At 35.2% G+C, this 21305-nt stretch overlaps 1 protein-coding gene and 1 long non-coding RNA gene across 8 annotated transcripts in view; both read right to left on the bottom strand.

Annotated features, from left to right (window-relative positions):
• The window catches only part of LOC124397301 (hemicentin-1-like), an 85021-nt gene that overhangs the window by 34144 nt on the left and 29572 nt on the right, over nucleotides 1–21305 (bottom strand). For 4 of the 7 annotated variants that reach the window (XM_046866843.1, XM_046866841.1, XM_046866844.1 and 1 more), the window contains 4 exons: nucleotides 14351–14683; nucleotides 12733–12975; nucleotides 10404–10736; nucleotides 6132–6374 (listed from right to left, as the gene is read on the bottom strand). In XM_046866843.1, coding sequence (XP_046722799.1) covers nucleotides 6132–6374; nucleotides 10404–10736; nucleotides 12733–12975; nucleotides 14351–14683 — 1152 coding nt within the window. Of the gene's footprint in view, nucleotides 1–6131; nucleotides 6375–10403; nucleotides 10737–12732; nucleotides 12976–14350; nucleotides 14684–15783; nucleotides 16069–21305 lie in introns of those variants that run through there. The other 3 variants (XM_046866840.1, XM_046866845.1, XM_046866846.1) reach the window with 3 other exon arrangements.
• LOC124397306 lies at nucleotides 4487–5934 on the bottom strand. Its single transcript, XR_006927904.1, has 3 exons — nucleotides 5855–5934; nucleotides 4713–4823; nucleotides 4487–4507 (listed from the first exon to the last, which is right to left on the bottom strand). It is a non-coding gene; the product is annotated as an uncharacterized LOC124397306 (long non-coding RNA).

Here is a 21305-nt window from a genome sequence, read left to right as displayed (position 1 = left end):
ATATTTTAAATGAAAATTGATTTTCTCCTTTGAGAAGAAAAAAGAGGAAGTAAGATCACATTTATGCAGCAGCCACTTCCTGTTTTCTTTCCCTAAGAAATGGACAGAATGCTAGAATTGGTTTCAGTAACTTTTAAATGTCATTTTACTTCATGCTTAATGTGTCTGCAGACTTTTAATTCCACTGACTGACAACTGACACATTCTTCTCTATTAAGTGTCTTAACAATATTCTAATAGGTTTTATCTGGAAAGTGGTTGATTGCGTGTTATAATTTATGTTAAATTTAACTTTTAATTCTTTAATCCCGGTCAGAGTCTTATAGCTTTATTTAATGTGCTTGGACAATTTCTTGAAAGTGGGTAAGTCTTGAGAAGACTGCAGAAAGCAGATATTTATTATTATATAAGGATGGAAAGATGATGGGATGCTGTTTTGGAAAAATAAACAAATAGGATGGTGTGATAAAGCAGATTTAATGTGCATTACATTACACTTAATGTTGTATATTGTCCAAAAGATGTTATAGTAGATGCTCAAGAAGAGGTTGTGGAACTTGGGCATTTCAGGTGAGGAGCTCTGGAGCTCTGTTTCTGGTTATAATGATGGCTCACTGCTATTTAAATCATTATGCAGTTGGTAAATTTCCGGTTCTCAAACACATTTTTAGATTTGGTTAACCTCAGTGGTGGGCCGTGCATTTCACACCTAGGCTTTCAGTGATGTCCTACCTGAACCAATCCACCTCTTATTACCATCATTATGATGCCACGGCTACAGAAACTATTAATATTATAAAGAAACGCAGTATAACAGAGCGCAGCATCACAGACAGGAATCTCATACAGAGAGAATGAATGTCATTACTAAAGCAAGAAACCCAGTGAACACAATTCAACACGTCTCCTTTCACTGTAGCCACAACTGCACCAAACACAGCATCTCCGTCGAACCTCATAAAATGGCCCTGGGGTGCATTATTGTGCATTATGGGGTTTGAAAAATCGGCAAATTCTACAGGAAAGAAAATGCAAAAGTATAAATGGTTCATGAAAAGCGTATAGACTGTTTTGAACGTTTTGGCTGACTTTTCCTTATAATGCTATAAATCAATACTTCTGATGGTCCTCACGTGAGTCAGCATTTTATAGCCCCTAGACAGGAAATGAGGATGACAACAAGAGCCGAGTTCAAGAATTTGGGAATCACACCCTCTGGTGGCAGGTTGGTGAATTTCCTAACACGACCGTTGCTATTTAATACTAATCAGAGTCAAAGGCAGCACTTTGCAGATCCAAAAATGGGACCAATCATCCTCCACCTTTTATTAAGCTATACGAAGTTTAAAAATCAGCAATTATGTGCTTTAATATCAAAACAGGACAGACAGATTAATTATTTTTCACCCTTAGCAGTTTTATAAAATAATCCCTGAACGAAAACCCTCAGTGTTCAGAAGTGGTGACACCTAAAAGCAGAGCTTCAAAGAACAGAAGATATTTGTGACTAGTCAATAAAAGGTAAAAAAAAATCTATATCTCTAAATCCGCTGTGAATAATGAAAGAATTTGAATGCTATTAATGCAAATTTAAAATTGATTTAAAATGATCAACAAATCATGTATGGCCACGTGACCATTTATAGTAATTATTTTGATATCAACACAGACACATAATCTGCTATCTATGAAAACAGTGTGCAGCAAGTATGAGGTGGGATTATACATGTAACATTCTTTATTATGGATTTAATACACATGTATGGATGAAACAAAAGTACTGAGAAATCATTCCAAAGTGAAAGTATTGATAAATTCGCCTCAATTAAAGGTGAAAGTATTCAGTATCCAGCCGAAAATCTACTGAACCCAATTGGTATAAATGCTACCACTAGGGGGCATGATAACAGGCACAGAAATTCATTTGTGTGTGTCAGTATGTTTATTTCTTCAGAATTTGGCCTATTATAGATTTCACATTTTGAATGATTTTTACATGCCATGTACATTCAGTTCCTCATAAAGAGCATCACATATATGAAGCTCTACGACTTGGGTTCACTCCCCCCCCCCCCAGAAATCTGTCATGATTTATTATATTGTATTTAAATTCTGTTATAGCGAATTTCCCACTGATCCTAGTGCTTTTTTATATAATGGAAAATGTGAATAACTAGTTATGTTTTATGGTTTAATTAATGCCCCTTCAGTTAAACATGCTTTTGATGTACTAGTGACCAGTGGACACCACTCTAGAGATCTAGACCATCTAGAGATGCTTCCACCTCATCCATCCATTAAATTACTCAACAACTTGAGAACTTTGAGGATGGATTTGGACTGTAATTAATAGCAACAGTCTACTACAATGAAACCCGCTTATCTCGACCTCGGTTACCTCGACAACCCTATTAAGTCGACGTTTTTGAAGTGGAACCGCCAAATTCTTTTTCTAAGCATTTTTTATCGGTTATGTCGCCTTTTTTTATGTCGCCGAACCCTAATATCTCGAGCACAAGGGGGAAAAAGTTTGCCATTTAACGTCGGTTATCTCGGTGCAGCAGCAGAAGAACTCGCGAAAGTGGCGGAAAAATCAAGTCTTACAGCTGCTACAGGTGTTGTATTGTATACTGGTGAATCTCTGCTGTTAGTAAGTGCACATATGCCTTTTGTTGTTAAATGTTATGCGATGAACGGGAGGCGCTTGAATCCGTGATGCGCTTTGGAAAGAAAAGCGCAGCCGTTGAGAGAGTGCTGGTGGGAAGGCACGTACCGGGATACGCATGCGCGATAACAACGACCGCCGTGAACCAACATATACCAACAATAAAAGACAGTGAAAGTGTGGAAGTTTAAATAGGAGCTGGTGATGATGATACACGAGCACCATATGTGCGCGATTAAAGCGGAGCTTCAGAGAAAGCGGCCGAGAAAGCACCTGTCACGGCGAAGGGGGCCGAAGGGGGGCGTGGCAGGTGGATTTCTGACAGATAAACATGTACTGTATGTATTTTTATAGCATGCCTTCATCAAACAAATCGCGGCAACGCTGTTGTGTAAAAAAACCCTTCAAACCCTTTTATACAGTAATGACATTCAAATAAACACACCACAAAGTAACTTTAACCAGTTGTGTATAGAAAAGAAGAACTCATTAGGTTTGTTTTATGGAAAAAACAACAAGCATTGTTTCAAACTTAATATGCATAGATTTGGACAAACATTAAAAAGAAATAAAAATATTTAAGGAAACAACTCGAAATCTCAAAAAGTCTTAAAATCAGTTTTCTGTAGATTCTGGTGTAGATATAAAAAGCTCCCACTAACAGTGACAGCAGGATGATTAGCCACATGGACACAAGCAATCTATTGGTAAATGTAGACTATAGAGAAGGAGTAAAGGACTTTGGTCTAAAGGACTAAAAACATTGTGTCAAAACATATTTTGTTATTAAGGAAATTGAAGTTATGTTGTTCCAATTTAGGTGTAAATGATATAATTTATTTCTTAAATCCTCCAGTGCTTTCTATCCTCTACAAGCAGAGGACATGCTCTTTGTACCGTTTTTGTAAAGTGTAATGCGTAAATGATCTGGTATAAAATAAAACAAATTTTCACGTGAATAGATCAGGTTTTTTTATCCTGTAGTTTGTGGATGCAGGACACACACTGATATGACCACATTGTAAATTATACGTATTTACACAAATCCACATCAATCTGATTGTGGCATCTTTCTAATGGTTCTAGTAGCATTATAATAGATATTTTAATTCTGCACAATTACACAGATTACTTTCTTTTTTTCTGTAATGTTTTCCAGGAAATACTCATCACAAGGAAACTTCGCTGTAATAGTGAAAATGAGTGAGTGTTCTGTACTGAATGCTGAACAGATACAAATGTAGGTTAAGACAGATTTAATAAACAGTATCTACTCAGAATTGGTAAACAGGCAAAAGTTGGACAATCAACAAACAGGATATTGTAGGACAGGCTTGAATCAAATACCCAGTACAAATAAGTCTTAGATCAAGAAGTGGCACACAGGATTGTTAAACTGAATGAATCAAAGTCCTTTTAAACCGTGACTGTGAGTGAGCGTGTAATTGTGAACAGGTGATGAATAAGTGTGAGGGTGATTGTGAGGGTGTGTTGGGAGTTGGAGTCCTGGGCAGCCATGTTTGAAGACCACAAAGTCTAATGGGAAATGGAGTCTGAGTACAGCGGAAACCTGACAAGTGACACCTTAAAATGCTGACTTTATACATAAACTCTATACAGCTTTACACATGCAAACACAAACATTTAGACTGGCTAAACAAGTGTGTGTATAAAAATCAAAATACTGAATATTAAAGAACATTAAAAATAAATGAAATAAATATTTTCTCTGTTAACAATCTTTAATTTCAGCTTATGCATTTCTGGATGAATTGCTGCCATTGAGGAGAACATCTTCTTACTAACTCTTCTTCCCAAACCAGGTTTACTGAGCTTCCTGATCTGTGGAAGGAAATGACACGTGGGTGATCACTGTACTTATGTCACAACGGAAGTGTGTGATCACTGTACTTATGTCACAACGGAAGCTTTAGACGTTCACATTTTCTAGCCGCTTGTTATCTTTTTTACTTTATGCGATATTTTCATCAATATGGACTCATGTTCATGTGCACAATGTCCATGTTAGTGTGTGTTAAAATCTTACTCTTAATTATTCTCCGTCTCTTGGAGATTCTGGTGTATAAATTTGCTCCCACTAACAGCGACAGCAGGATGAGGATTTCAAAACACCAGACAAGCACAAATGTCATGAAATCTAAAAAAAAATAAAAGTGAGAGAGTGAGAAAGAAAGAAAAAGAAAAAAGACTTGCCATAAATTTGTGTCGATTTTCTGATTAAAACCACTTTCACATGCGAGTATGTAGAAACTGCCATTTAACATTATTTCACTTTTTTGTACAACATTTGGAATCTGATTACTACAAAATATGCTTGTGTAGGAATATATTTTAAGTCATGAGCACAAACCACAACTGAACCCCACCCATTATGCAGGAAGGGGACAGAGAGAGAGTCTGTATGTGTTTTGTTATCCTGCCACAAGTTCATTGTTGGTTTTCTGAGTAAAACACATTCACATGGCAGTACTTTGTATGTTTTGTGATGTTACTGTGTTATTTTCACTGTATCTACAAGAAATCTGATCAGGAATTTTGCCTAAAAGACGAACCCTAGGTATCTGCTGTGTTTTTGGTCAGTAAGAAATCATTAGTCTCAGGAAGGGAAAATCACACACAGAAATATAAGACCACCAGGAAAATAGAGAAACTGAGAGACTTATCATAATTACACTGTGTGAATTAAGTCACTGCAAAAAAATAAGAATAAATCATCATTTTAATGGATTATTTGGGAAAAGCAGTTTGGTGGCGTTTCACACATTTGATTCAGGTATTCAGGTGTAGTCTCCACTGTGCTAGTGGCAGCTGATTGTAGCAGATAAATCATTCAAAATCTTCTGCTAAGAGAGAGAACAACATCCAACCTCTTCTGCTAATAGAAGATGAAAAACATGCAGGTCGGCATGTCCATGATCTACTTCCTGCTGGAGGTGGTAGGTTAGTGGTTAAGGTATTTGAATTCAGCTACAAAGGTCGTGAGTTAAAATTCCAGCCACACCAAGTTGCCAGTTCTGGGCCCCTGAGCATATGATAATTGTAATTCTCTCTGAATAAGGGTGTGTGCCAAATGCCATAATGTAATAAATATAAACACACACAAACAGTTGTAGTTCCTCTTTTGAAATAATGCATGATGCATTTCCATGTCCTTAACTATTTACTTACGTAGAAACTCTGGGATAGAATATTGGGGGGTCGGGTAAATCGTTTTGTTGACTACTGAGGGAATCGTACCAAAGCTTGTGAAGTTGCTGCTTGTTGAGACACTGATGGTCTGCGTTGTTGTGGGTTCTGAAAGTGCACGTCAATGATGTATGACTAGAACATACTCTAATGACAAGCATGGAATTTTCTTTTCTTCACAAAGCATGAACATTGACACTAAACACTGTTGCATCATCGTTGTTGTTATTAACTGATTGTTAATAAAAGACAGACTCACCTGGACATGGCTGCAGTACAGTAGAATTGTGACTTTGGCTGACGTGATTTTTTACGTAGCAGGTGACGTTTCCATGATGCCCTTTATTCAGTGTGTGTGTGCTGGTCCCGTTCTCCAGTAGAGAGAGAGTGTTGAAATCAGAAGTCCAGCTGTAGGTGAGGTTGTCTCCTTCAGCAGAACAGTGCACTTTAATGTCCTCAGAGGCCAAACATTTGTACCACACACTGACTGAGGACACCTGAGCTGCAAGTTACAGATTCCAGAAATAAAAGAATTGTTATTAAAAGAGCGCTGCTTCATATATTCCTCACTCCTGCTTTCCTCCAGCATTTCTTACAAATAATAGTAACATGATTTTTCCTCTGGGATGAATAATATGATCTATCTAGTAATCTCATTTTAGCCTTTAAAGCATTACTGCATTTCAGTGCTTTGAGTTCCTGGATTACAAATGGCTCTCTAGATCGTATATTTAATTTGATCTGTTGAATAAAGATATAATTATGGTTTCTCCCTGATTTAATGTCACAGTGGAGGTAAAAAGATGATCATAACTTGACTTTTGGTTGAATTTCCACACAACTAAAGGAGAATTTGATTAAACACATTGTTCATGAAATTATTTTAATGTTAAACAAGAATTTATAGATTTATTTATTAGGTGGATTCACATAAAGAATTAAACACTTGGCATGCTGTTATTGAAAATAAAAACTATTAGGGGGTTGAAACAGATTTACTACAAGCACTACATTGTTAATTACAGTGGAACCTCGGGTTACGAATTTAATTGGTTCCGGTACTTTAATCGTAACCTAAAAAGTTCGTATGCCGATAAGCGTGTATAGAGCGTGGGTGGCGATAAGAAAAGAACCGACTTGCCTGTGATTTTTTGGTGAGCGACGTTCATATCCCGAAATTTTGTTCGTAACCAGGGGCAAAATTTTTGATGAAGTGCGATTCGTAACCTGAATTATACTTATGCCGGGGCGTTCGTAACCCGAGGTTCCACTGTATTTTCCTAAAATATTATTCTCTAAAGTGTTTTTTTTTCCTATTCAGGAAGAAAAGTACAGGAACTGAAAGACTTACCATTATTAGACTGTGTGGTAACTGCTAATATAGAAAAAAGATCATGATATTAAGCAGATTATCTTGACTAGATCAGCAGTAGAAACTGCTTATAATAAAAGTCAGTCTTTTTCAGTGTCAGTACAAACCCAGATACAAATTTATTAATTCGATAATTTTTTAGAAAGCAATAATAAAAAATGAAACTAAATGTAAACGTATGAAGCAGGTTTTTATTATCATGTAAATGAATCTACTTTTCACTCACATTAGTAAATAAAGTAAACTGTGTTCCTCTGAATACCAGTACCAGACTTTTTACTTAACCAAATGCCTGGTGAACATTTCAGAAAGGATTAAAAATGATCATCAACAACATGTTTCTTAATGGTCACTTTATATGTGTCTGTTTAGAATATATGATCTGTTCCTTTTTAAAGGATTTTTTCTTCATTACATCCATACTGTACATAATATATTAATAAACAAATACATTTTTACAACAGACAGAATTATGCAGGCGGGTAGGCAGAGCTGTTTCTAGGCATTTAAAGGCCAAATGGAGGGAAAAGGTTATACTGGAGCCCCCAAAAACCTTTACATTCCAGAATAAATAAAAAGCTCCTAAAGCAAATATAATCTCTAACCTTTTAATGTATACAACACCTGTTTTCAGTCATTTTATATATGTACTTAAATGTGCATATTAATGAAACTTTAACACCTTCAATCATGTAAAGACAAACACTTAGACTAACCAATTAACTGTGTGCAAGAAATAAAAATAATAACTTTTAAAATAAAGATTAAGGAAAAGTACATTGATTAATTAAATCTGTTTTTCTGTTACTTTTCTCTTATTTATGCTTTTGCATGTCTGGAGGTTCAGGGTGGATGATTGCTGGCATGAAGTAGAGCAACTTCTAACAACTTCATCTTTTCTTCCCAAACCAGGTTCACAGAGCTTCCTGATCTGTGGAAGGAAATGACACTTGGGTGATCATTGAATTTATATCACAAAGGAAGCTTTAGACATTACATTTTCTAGCTGTGTGTGATATTATTTCATTTTCATGTATTGGATATATGCTTTATTATGGATTTGTTCATGTGCACCTTTTCATGTTAGTGTATATGAATGCCTTACTTTTAATTATTCTCTGTTTCATGTAGATTCTGGTGTAGATATAAAAGGCTCCGACTAACAGTGACAACAGGATGATGATTTCAAAGAGCCACACAGACACAAACACCCTGAAACCTTAAAGAGAGAAATAAAGTCTATATGAGGTCATGTTGGTATTCTGAGTAAAACACATTCACATGGGGCACTTTAAATCTGCTTTATAATGTTTTTGTGTAGCATCTAAAAAAAACACTGATCAGGAATTTTACCTAAAAGAAGAATGCTAATCTAATCTATGCTAATCTTTTTGGTCAGTAAGAAATCATTAGACTCAGGGAGAGAATTAATAGACAGAAATAGAAGAATATCAGGAAAATAGAGGGACTGAGAAACTTACCATTATTAGACTGTGTGGACAAAGTCACTGCAGAAAAAAAACAAATCCAATCATCATATTAACAGATTTCTTAAGAAAAACAACACTGGGAAATGCTGATATTGCTGATATTGAAGTTCACGAATTTGGCTACGGTGCTGCACATCTTCATAACCTAAACTTTATGTCTTTCTCTGGGTCTGTCAGTCTTTCAGATTATGGTCAGTGCGGAAGCAGCATGCGTCATTGTGCTTTCACATAAGATGCGTTTGCAGTGCACTACTGATCCGTGGCTTCTGTGTGCCACAAATTAATATTAAATTCAATATTCTAATATAAATTTAATGTAATTCAAATAGTAACTAAAATGGTTCAATAAATTGGAACACTATGAAAAGATGATCTTTTTTATATGTAGTTGTAGACAGAAGAAAAGCTGTATATCTAACACATAAAGAAACCAATGTGAAATTGACTTTCAGTACACTTGGTGTCAGTCTCGAAAATGTTCTGGATTAGAAGATTAGATTAGATTAGATTTTAGGAATTTCATTTTTGAGGTAAGATGTTGGAGATTTTTCTAGCAGTCTGTGGTAAAGATTGTAGTCTTCTGCAGTATGCTAGAAAGTGAGCACTACAACACGGCTTAATGCTTTAAAGCTGATCAAATTAGTGTTAATAAAAGACAGACTCACCTGGACATGGCTGCAGTACAGTAGTATTGTGGCTTTGACTGACATGGTTTTTTACGTAGCAGGTAACGTTTCCACGATACTCTTTATTTAGTGTGTGTGTGCTGGTCCCATTCTCCAGATGAGGTTTGAAACCATAAGTCCAGCTGTAGGTGAGGTCGTCTCCATCAGCAAAACAGTGCACTTTAATGTCCTCAGAGGCCAAGCATTTGTACCACACACTGACTGAGGACACCTGAGCTGCAAGTTACAGATTCCAGAAATAAAAGAATTGTTATTAAAAAAGCGTTGCTTCATATATTCCTCACTCCTGCTTTCCTCCAGCATTTCCTGTTTCTGACCCTGTTAACCAGCATTACTGCAGTTCAGTGCTTTAAATGTTTAGGTTCAGATTGACTCTCTCGCTTGTTTAATATAATTATGGTTTCTGCCTGATCATATCATCAGTCATAGTAATGGCACAAAATAGCATCATCAAGTAAATTATACTGTATATCATTGCATTATAGTACAGTGAGACTGAATGCTAGAATATGAGAATTTTTTATCTTTATTTTTTAGAAGAACACACGTAGATCTGGCTGTAAATCTACATTTATAGTAATGCGCTGATATTAAGACATCTCATGTATAAGAATTGTAAGGTGGACATTTTACATAATCTGAGAGTAAATATAATAATAAACATAAACTAAATTCTTAATAACTTTGTTTAGATTTTGGATGTTTTTTAGATAGGAGCCATTTCTTTTAGTATTCTCAATGTGTGTGTCTGTGTGTGTGTTTGAGAGAGAGAGAGAGAGAGAGAGAGAGAGAGAGAGAGAGAGAGAATGACTGGTTATCACAGCTATAATCCAGGTGAAGACAAAAACTATCCTGACACATGAAAGTTCCAATAAAATGTGTTCATGTGAATTTCAGGTAAAAGTCTTATAAAAAATACAACATGAATGTTTATGATTGTCAATTTATGCTCTGGATTGTGAATAGAGTGTGTGTGGTTCTACCTTCAGTGTGTAGCTGGAGAGTATATCTGCCTGTTAAAGCTCCTCCTGCATCACTGGTGTCTAAACTGTATGTTCCAGAGTCGCTTCTCTCTGCACTGGTTAGTATCATAGTATTATTCTCTTTAACAAACTGCCATCTGGTGTGATTTTCTAAATAGACAAGATTGTTATTTCTAAATCTTATAATTGTACGATCGGCAGATGTCATGTCTCTCATGTTTAGGTTAAACCAATCCGCTGGAGGTATTTGCAGGTGAAGTCGTTCTCCCAGAGCTACATAACACTGATCATTCTTATTAAATTTACAGACAACAGGATCCTGAAACAGCAAACCTACAGAGAAAGTGAAACAAATCAATAGCATTTTGTTAATAATGAAAAACACTTCTGATCCACTTTAACTCCATTATTACAGCAGAGCTGCAGTTCATTTATATTTCATATACTTTAAACACTTTCAATAAATTAATAACATGTCGTTTTGTGTTTACACTGAATAATCTGCTACAATGAAGACCAGGTGCAAACAAGCTAGTTTGAGTTATTAATATTAAATTTATAAAACAAGAAGGAGCAACAATTCAGCAAAACCATGTTTACACATAGTATGAAAGTAACTGTTTATTTATAGCATTACTTAAATTAAAAATATTTTTAGGACTAAACCCTGAATATTAAATGGCTAAAATATGACATTTCTATAATAAACTACACCAATATGACACTGAGAGCTCATCATGAGAACACACTGTATTTATATTGAACTAAAGATCACCAAAATGTCCAGAAAGCTGCAGATATACAGGAGAAGGTTCACTGGCTGTGTGTTGCTCAATTTTATTAATTTTAATTGAAAAGCTAAAGAATGTTGTCCAGTCTGTCCAATTTTTATTATAGTTTCTGATGATGACGATGATGATGATGATGATGATAATTGTGTCTGATTTCATGTTTTACTCGATAAATTAGAATGGATGAATTTTGCATTTTGGATTCAAAGGTTAGAACAAATTAACATACATCTGCATTAATGTTCTTAAAACTGAGGAGATCTGAGGTGGAAAACTGTTAACAGGTAAAGAACTGAGAACAGCATGCTTGATGAGGATTCAGACATTTGATTCGGGCATTGAAGTGCATTCTCCTGATGGCACTGTGCACTTCTCCTGATGGCAGCTGTTTATAGCATCCAACATCTTCTGCTACTAGAGAAGATGAAAAACATGCAGGTGGGCATGTCCATTATCTACTACCTGTTGCAGGATCCTGCCTGACTGAGCTTTTACTGAGCAGCACTGGAGCACCACAGGGACCAGTGCTCCCAACCTTCCTTTTCGCCCTTTACACTGCAGACTTTCAGTACAGGTTGACCCTCTGCCACCTTCAGAAATGTTCTAATAACTCTGTGGTAGTCGGGTGCATCAGGGTGGACAGGAGGAAGGGTGCAGGGACCTGTAATTCATTTTGTGAATATGGCAAGACAAAGGAGATGGTAGTGGACTACAGAAGGCAGAGGACCACAACCAGCTCCATTATGGGTCAGGACATTGACCTTTTTGAAACCTATAAATAACTTGGTGTCAGTCTCAACAACGGTCTGGATGAAAAGATTAAATTAGATTAGATTACATTACATTAGATTAGATTTTATGAATCTCAGGTGCTTTAATGTTTGTGGTAAGATGTAAGATTTTCTGCCAGTGTGGGGTAATTTTTACATTTATTTTTTATTTATTTGTCTCAATTTATATAGGGAGGTAGTAGGTTAGTGGTTAAGGCATTTAAATTAAGCTCCAAAGGTCAGGAGTTCAAATCCCAGCCACACCAAGTTGCCAGTTCTGGGCCACTGAGCAAGGCCCTGAACTCATTTCTGCTTAGATGTATGAAAATGATAATTGTAAGTTTCTCTGGATAAGAGTGTAAGCCATATATATATATATATATATATATATATATATATATATATATATATATATATTTATACACACATACAGTTGTCGTTTCTCTTTTGAAATATTCATGCTGCATTTCCATGTTCTTAACTATTTACTTCAGTAGAAACGCTTAGATAGTATTAGGGGTCGGGTTAATCGTTGTGTTGACTACTGAGGGAATCGTACCAAAGCTTGTGAAGTTGCTGCTTGTTGAGAAACTGATAGTCGGCGTGTTGTGGGTTCTGAAAGTGCACATCAATGACGTATGACTAGAACATACTCTAATAGCGAGCATGGATTTTTTTTCTTCACAAAGCATGAACATTGACACTAAACACTGTTGCATCATCGTTGTTGTTATTGTTTAACTGCTTGTTAATAAAAGACAGACTCACCTGGACATGGCTGCAGTACAGTAGTATTGTGGCTTTGGCTGACGTGATTTTTTACGTAGCAGGTGACGTTTCCATGATGCCCTTTATTCAGTGTGAGTGTGCTGGTCCCGTTCTCCAGTTGAGAGAGTGTGTTGAAATCAGAAGTCCAGCTGTAGGTGAGGTCGTCTCCTTCAGCAGAACAGTGCACTTTAATGTCCTCAGAGGCCAAGCATTTGTACCACACACTGACTGAGGACACCTGAGCTGCAAGTTACAGATTCCAGAAATAAAAGAATTGTTATTAAAAGAGCGCTGATTCATATATTCCTCACTCCTGCTTTCCTCCAGCATTTCTTACAAATAATAGTAACATGATTTTCCTCTGGGATGAATAATATGATCTATCTAGTAATCTCATCTTAGCCTTTAAAGCATTACTGCATTTCAGTGCTTTGAGTTCCTGGATTACAAATGACTCTCTAGATCGTATCTTTAATTTGATCTGTTGAATATAGATATAATTATGGTTTCTTCCTGATTTAATGTCACAGTGGAGGTAAAAAGATGATCATAACTTGACTTTTGGTTGAATTTCCACACAACTGAAGGAGAATTTGATTAAACACATTGTTCATGAAATTATTTTAATGTTAAACATGAATTTATTAGGTAGATTCACATAAAGAATTAAACACTTGGCATGCTGTTATTGGAAAAAAAGTTCAACTATTGGGGAGTTGAAACAGAGTTACTACAAGCACTACAATGTTAATTATTTTCCTACAATATTATTCTCTAAAGTGTTTTTTTCCTATTATACCATAACAATTTACTATTTAAAACATGTTTTTTTTTTTTTTACTTTGCATCCATGAATTAAGTTGCACAATCTGCAAAACAACATGGCGCCTGTTATCACTTTCTCTATAAACAGCACAAGTGCACATTTTTTCTTTCCCAAACCTTTCTTGGCTATCACTGTTCACCTTAATATAACTATAAAAAAGAAAGAAAGAAAGAAAGAAAGAAAGAAAGAAAGAAAGAAAGAAAGAAAGAAAGAAAGAAAGAAAGAAAGAAAGAAAGAAAGAAAGAAAGAAAATGAAGGTATAGAAAACTAAATAATCAGAATCTAAAATTCAACCAAGTTACATTATAATGAAGTGTTTAATTAAATAATAGAGATATTTTATATAAAACTGTAGCCTCAATGCCTCAAGTAAGTTTGTACACTGCAAAATCTAAAAGCAAAAATAATAATAAAAAACAGAAACTGATTTCATATAAACTTTGTTTAGATTTTGGAGCTTTTTACTTAGATAACATTTATATAACATTTATAGAAGGAGTCTATGTGTGTGTGTGTGTGTGTGTGTGTGTGTGTGTGTGTGTGAGAGAGAGAGAGAGAGAGAGAGAGAGAGAGAGAGAGAGAGAGAGAGAGAGAGAGAATGACTGGTTATCACAGCTATAATCCAGGTGAAGACAAAAACTACATGCCACATGAAAGTTCCAGAAAAATGTGTTGATGTTGATTTCAGGTAAAAGTCTTATTAAAAATACAACATGAATGTTTATGATTGTTATATTTATGAAATAATGTGTATTGTGCTGTGGATTGTGATTAGAGTGTGTGTGGTTCTACCTTCAGTGTGTAGCTGGAGAGTATAACTGCCTGTTAAAGCTCCTCCTGCATCACTGGTGTCTAAAATGTATGTTCCAGAGTCGCTTCTCTCTGCACTGGTTAGTATCATAGTATTATTCTCTTTAACAAACTGCCATCTGGTGTGATTTTCTAAATAGAGAGGATTGTTTTTTCTAAATCTTATAATTATACAATTGCCAGATATCTTGTCTCTAATGTTTAGGTTAAACGCATATGCTGGAGGTATTTGCAGGTGAAGTCGTTCTCCCAGAGCTACATAACACTGATCACTCTTATTAAATTTATACACAACAGGATCCTGAAACAGCAAACCTACAGAGAAAGTGAAACAAATCAATAGCATTTTGTTAATAATGAAAAACACTTCTGATCCACTTTAACTCCATTATTACAGCAGAGCTGGAGTTCATTTATATTTCATATACTTTAAACACTTTCAATAAATTAATAACATGTCGTTTTGTGTTTACACTGAATAATCTGCTACAATGAAGACCAGATTTGATTAAAGTGGATTATTTTTAAGTGCAAATAAGCTAGTTTGAGGTTTTAATATTAAATTTAGAAAACAAGAAGAAGAAATAATTCAGAAAAAACATGTTTACACATAGTATGAAAGTGTTTATTTACAGCGTTACTTAATTAGAAAATATGTTTAGGACTAAACCCTGAATATTAAATGGCTAAAATATGACATTTCTATAATAAACTACACCAATATGACACTGAGAGCTCATCATGAGAACACACTGTATTTATATTGAACTAAAGATCACCAAAATGTCCAGAAAGCTGCAGATATACAGGAGAAGGTTCACTGGCTGTGTGTTGCTCAATTATATTAATGTTCATGGGAAAAGCTAAAGAATGTTGTCCAGTCTGTCCAATTTTTATTATAGTTTCTGATGATGATGATGATGATGATGATGATTGTGTCTGATTTCATGTTTTACTCGATAAATTAAAGTAAAGGAAAATATCTGTGTCTCTGTTACTTTAATTATATTTTTATACCAACATATGTGATAAATTAGTAGTTAAGATGTTGGAATTATGATCTGAAGATTGTGAGGTTCTTGCATTATCTATCTATCTATCTATCTATCTATCTATCTATCTATCTATCTATCTATCTATCTATCTATCTATCTATCTATCTATCTATGCAGTTTTCATTTATTATTTTAAAACACTATTTTCTACACAATCCCAGAAATTATAATTTTTTTTCATGGTAAAGACATCATCACTTTTTAAATCAGAATGATCTCAGCAGCCACAAGAGAGCTGTAAAAACTGTTCCCAAAGTGTGTTTCTGCAAAATATTACAAACTGTAGTGCAGATCAGTAAGTTCCTTTGAGAAAAGTTAAACTTTTAGCATAATTAAATGATTTTCCTGGAGGAAACCTACCCGAGGCAGCTCCTATGAACATCATCAGGATTCCAAAGATGGTCTGCATTTTTTTCCTCAGAGAAGAGAATTAGTCCAGAAAAGAGAATTAGTCCAGAGAAGAGAATTAGTCCAGAGAAGAGAAGTACAAACAACCAGCAGCCCACAGAAGAACTGAAGGGAAATGAACACAGTGCTGTTCTTCCTGAAACTTTTCACTAGCAGTAGATTTTTACAGTTACACACACTCACACACACACACACACACACACACACACACACACACACACACACACAGAGCTTTAGCTGTACATACAGTGTAAATTTGTGGGTAAATGTATTAGATGAACATTAATTTTCTCCTGTAAGAAGAAAAAAGAGGAAGTAAGATCACATTTATGCAGCAGCCACTTCCTGTTTTCTTTCCCTAAGAAATGGACAGAATGCTAGAATTGGTTTCAGTAACTTTTACAAGTAATTTAGCTTCATGCTTAATGTGTCTGCAGAACTTTTAATTCCACTGACTGACAACTGACACATTCTTCTCTATTAAGTGTCTTAACAATATTCTAATAGGTTTTATCTGGAAAGTGGTTGATTTGCACTGATATATTTTATGTTATAGTCAACTTTTAATTCTTTAATCCTGGTGTGTTTCGAAAAATTAATCAACAATGAGGTGTTGTGATAAAGCAGATTTAATGTGCATTACATTACATTTAATGTTGTATATTGTCCAAAAGATGTTATAGTAGATGCTCAAGAAGAGATTGTGGAACTTGGGCATTTCAGGTGAGGAGCTCTGGAGCTCTGTTTCTGGTTATAATGATGGCTCACTGCTATTTAAATCATTATGCAGTTGGTAAATTTCCGGTTCTCAGACACATTTTTAGATTTGGTGAACCTCAGTGGTGGGCCGTGCATTTCACACCTAGGCTTTCAGTGATGTCCTACCTGAACCAATCCACCTCTTATTACCATCATTATGATGCCACGGCTACAGAAAATATTAATATTATAAAGAAACGCAGTATAACAGAGAGCTGCATCACAGACAGGAATCTCATACAGAGAGAATGAATGTCATTACTAAAGCAAGAAACCCAGTGAACACAAATTAACACAGCAGAACCTCATTAAATGGCCTGGGGTTTTCTGTGCATTTTTGTGCATTGTAAAAGTATAAATGGTTCATGAAAAGCTTAAGGACTGTTTTGAACTTTTTTGCAGATTTTTCTTATAATGCCATAAATCAGTATTTCTGATAGAGTTTAGAACGGCAGAGAAGATGAAATCCTTATCCAGTATCGTGGCAAAAATAAATAAATAAAATAACATCAGCTGAGTGTAGAATTAAACACCTACAAACTGAAAATCACACAACTGAAAATATTTCTTACTACCCACTGAAATTTACAGCCATCAGAGCAGCACATCTTATACGACTATGGGGAATGTGTGAGGATTTTTTTTTTATAGTAAAAATCTATTTATTTCAAAAATCCCCCCCAAAAAACATTAAGCAATCAGACTCAAAAAAAACATTTGAAAATGGTCCTCACCTGAGTCAGCATTTTATAGCCCCTAGATAGGAAATGAGGATGACAACAGAAGCTGAGTTCAAGAATTTGGGGACCACACCCTCTGGTGGCAGGTTGGTGAATTGCCGCAAATGAATGTTAAAGCTGTTATTTAATTCTAATCAGCACATTGCAGATCCAAAAATGACACCAATCATCCTCCATCTATTATTAAGCTATAAGAAGTTTCAAAATCAGCAATTATGTCCTTTAATATCAAAACAGGAAATACATATTTATTATTTTGCACCGTTACATTGCTTTATTGCTTTATTCTCTAGACGGTAAAAAAAATCCTCTATTTCTAAATCCTCTGCGGAAAAAGAAAGAAATTGAATGCTAAAATGATCAATAAATGATTTAAAATGATCAACAACTCATGTATGGCCACATGACCATTTATAGTAATTACTTTGTTCTCAACACAGACTGTCTGTGATATCTATGAAAACAGTGTGCAGCAAGTAACAGGTGGAATTATATATGTAATATTCTTTATTTTAGGTTTAAGAAACATGAATGGGCGAAACAAAAGTCCTGAGAAATCATTCCAAAGTAAAAGTATTGATAAATCCACCTTAATTAAAGGTATTCAGTATCCAGTCGAAACTCTACTGAACCCAACTGCTATAAATGCCACCACCAGGGCACATGTTACCAGCCACAGAAATTCATTTGTGTATGTCAGCATGTTTATTTCTTCAGAATTTGTCCTATGAGACATTTTGAATGGTTTTTACATGCCATGCACAATCAGTCTTTTATAAATAGCATCACACATATGAACTTGGGTTCACTTCCCCCCCCCAAAAAAAAATCTGTCATGACTTATTATATTGGGTTTAAATTCTGTTATAGTGAATTTCCCACTGATCCTAGTGTTTTTTTATATAATGGAAAATGTGAATAACTAGTTATGTTTCATGGTTTAATTACTGCCCCTTCAGTTAAACATGCTCTTGATGTATGTTTTTTGAACAGACATAAAACGATAGACGGAAAATGATTTAAGGAAACAACTCAAAATCTGCAGATCTTTCAAAGCTGGGTTTTGAAGCAGATTTAATACCCATCTGTTATTAATGGGTTGATTTTTCTAGAGGTTTAGGTTGTTTGAGCTGATTGGTTAAGGAGAGCAACCATAACCTGCCTCTTCTGTTCCTAATCCAGGTTTACGGAGCTTCCTGCTCTGTGGAAAGAAATGAAACCCAGGTGAGCACTGCACCTACATCACAGTGGACTCTTCAGACATTGCATTTTCCAGCAGTTCATATTCTCCTTTCTTTATGGTAAGTGTATTGTCATATTAAAGTCTGAAAAGAAAAGTACAGGAACTGAAAGACTTACCATTATTAGACTGGGTTAGGGTTAGGGTGCAACTGGTAACTGCTGATATAGAAAAAAGATCATGATATTAAGCAGATTATCTTGACTAGATCAGCAGTAGAAACTGCTAATAATAAAAGTCAGTCTTTTTCAGTGTCAGTACAAACCAAGATACAAATTTATTAATTAGATTTTTTAGAAAGCATTTATAATAATACATGAACCTGTAAATGTATGAAGAATATGAAAATTTATATTAAAAAAAAGGAACATTTGTGGTCATCTGGAGCAGCTCTACTTCCTCCTTGGTCATGGCCACTTGTTTAACACGTCATTAGCGAGGCTACACTGTAAAACAATCATTTGTTTAAATAATAGTTTTCTCATTACTTAAAAAGATTATAATGTTATTATAAATTACTCACAGACTAAATAGAATAAAAGAAATAGACACACGGACTCAGGACACCCAGGACTTTTAGTAATTTGTTCAGTAATTTATTTACAGTAACACAATGACCCACAACTTGGGATAAGGAACATTTTTGCCTTCTCTGTACAGTAAAATGGGGGTAAAATGTAACTTTTCTAGCTGGATATATCCAAATATTTCCCCTCCTACTGAAGAATTATAGACTATAGTGAAATTAATCATATTATCTGGTAAATTCAGCAACACAACACTATGCACTATACAACCAAATCAACAGTGGAAGTAAAAGAGACAAACTTCTAAGCAGAAGAAAAAGTCCATCAGAGACTTGACAAGTGACACATTAACACTTGATTTTATATATTATACATAAACTCTATGCAGCTTTAGTCATGTGAAGACAAACACTTAAACCGACCAACTAATTGTGTGCAAGAAAGAAAAATACTGAATCGTTAAATAACTTTTAAAATAAAGCTTAAAGAAAAGTACATTGAGTAATTAAATCTGTTTTTCTGTTACTTTTCTTTTATTTATGCTTTTGCATGTCTGGAGGTTCAGGGTGGATGATTGCTGCCATGGAGGAGAGCAACTTCTAACAACTTCATCTTTTCTTCCCAAACCAGGTTCACAGAGCTTCCTGATCTGTGGAAGGAAATGACACTTGGGTGATCATTGAATTTATATCACAAAGGAAGCTTTAGACATTACATTTTCTAGCTGTGTGTGATATTATTTCCTTTTCATGTATTAGATATATGCTTTATTATGGATTTGTTCATGTGCACCTTTTCATGTTAGTGTATATGAATGCCTTACTCTTAATTATTCTCTGTTTCATGTAGATTCTGGTGTAGATATAAAAGGCTCCGACTAACAGTGACAACAGGATGATGATTTCAAAGAGCCACACAGACACAAACACCCTAAAACCTTAAAGAGATAGAGAGAGAGAGAGAGAGTTTATACGAGGTCATGTTGGTATTCTGAGTAAAACACATTCACATGTTTTTGTGTTATTTTTATAGCATCTAAAAAACACTCTGATCAGGAATTTTGCCAAAAAGAAGAACGCTAAACATCTCCTGTCTTTTTGGTCAGTAAGAAATCATTAGACTCAGGAGAGAATTAATACACAGAAATAGTGAGTAATAGTGAATATCAGGAAAATAGAGGGACTGAGAAACTTACCATTGTTACACTGTGTGGACAAAGTCACTGCAGAAAAAGCAAATCAAATCATCATATTAACAGATTTCTTAAGAAAAACAACACTGGGAAATGCTGATATTGAACCTTCTATGAGTAGATGTTTCCTAGCTGTTGGATCAAGTTCGCAAATTTGGCTACAGTGCTGCACAGCTTCATAACCTAAACTTTATGGAAATGTGTCACCCACAAATAAAATGGAAATTTCTGTCTTTCTATTCGTCTGTCAGTCTTTCAGATTATGGTCAGTGCAGAAGTTCCTACTCTAAAGCACGTATGATGCTGAAAGGAGGCAGTATGAATTTGCCCTTATTAACTGCACTTTGGGTTCAAAGGTTGGAACAAATCAACGTACATCTGCATTAATGTTCTTGGAACTGATCCAAAAACTGGCGATCTGAGATTGAAAACTGTAAACAGGTACCTAAAACCGACAACAGCATGCTTGATGGGGATTAAGACATTTGATTAGGGCATTGAAGTGCATTCTCCTGATGGCACTAGGATGTGCTAGTGGCAGCTGTTAATAGCATCCAATGCAGAGGTGTACAAATACTTCGTTACTTCCCACCTCTGCTTTGTTTTTTATTTTCACTGCGCCAATTTCAGCCGAACAACCGATTTCCTGTCTCTCACTCACCACAGATGTAGACTAGTTTACGAAGCTCAGAATCAGCAGGCAGAAAGCAATATATATATATAGTAGACTGTTTATTCAGCTTGCACATTTCTTAAATGGCGTAATATTATAACCTTCTACTTCTGCACATTTCCTCCTCAATGCCACAGCCTTAGAACATCTATCTGTATTTCTTAATGATGTCCACACGTCTCTGCACTGCTATAGCCTTTATATTTATTCACATGCTGTACATATGCTACATATTTTTCTTCACTATTTGCACGATTGATACTTTCATTGCTGTGTACCTGTACAATGCAATGACAATAAAGATCTATCTATCTATCTATCTATCTATCTATCTATCTATCTA

This window comes from Silurus meridionalis, chromosome 14, assembly GCF_014805685.1.
Source record: "Silurus meridionalis isolate SWU-2019-XX chromosome 14, ASM1480568v1, whole genome shotgun sequence".
Classification (NCBI taxonomy): domain Eukaryota; kingdom Metazoa; phylum Chordata; class Actinopteri; order Siluriformes; family Siluridae; genus Silurus; species Silurus meridionalis.
This window is presented reverse-complemented; position numbering and strand designations above follow the sequence as displayed.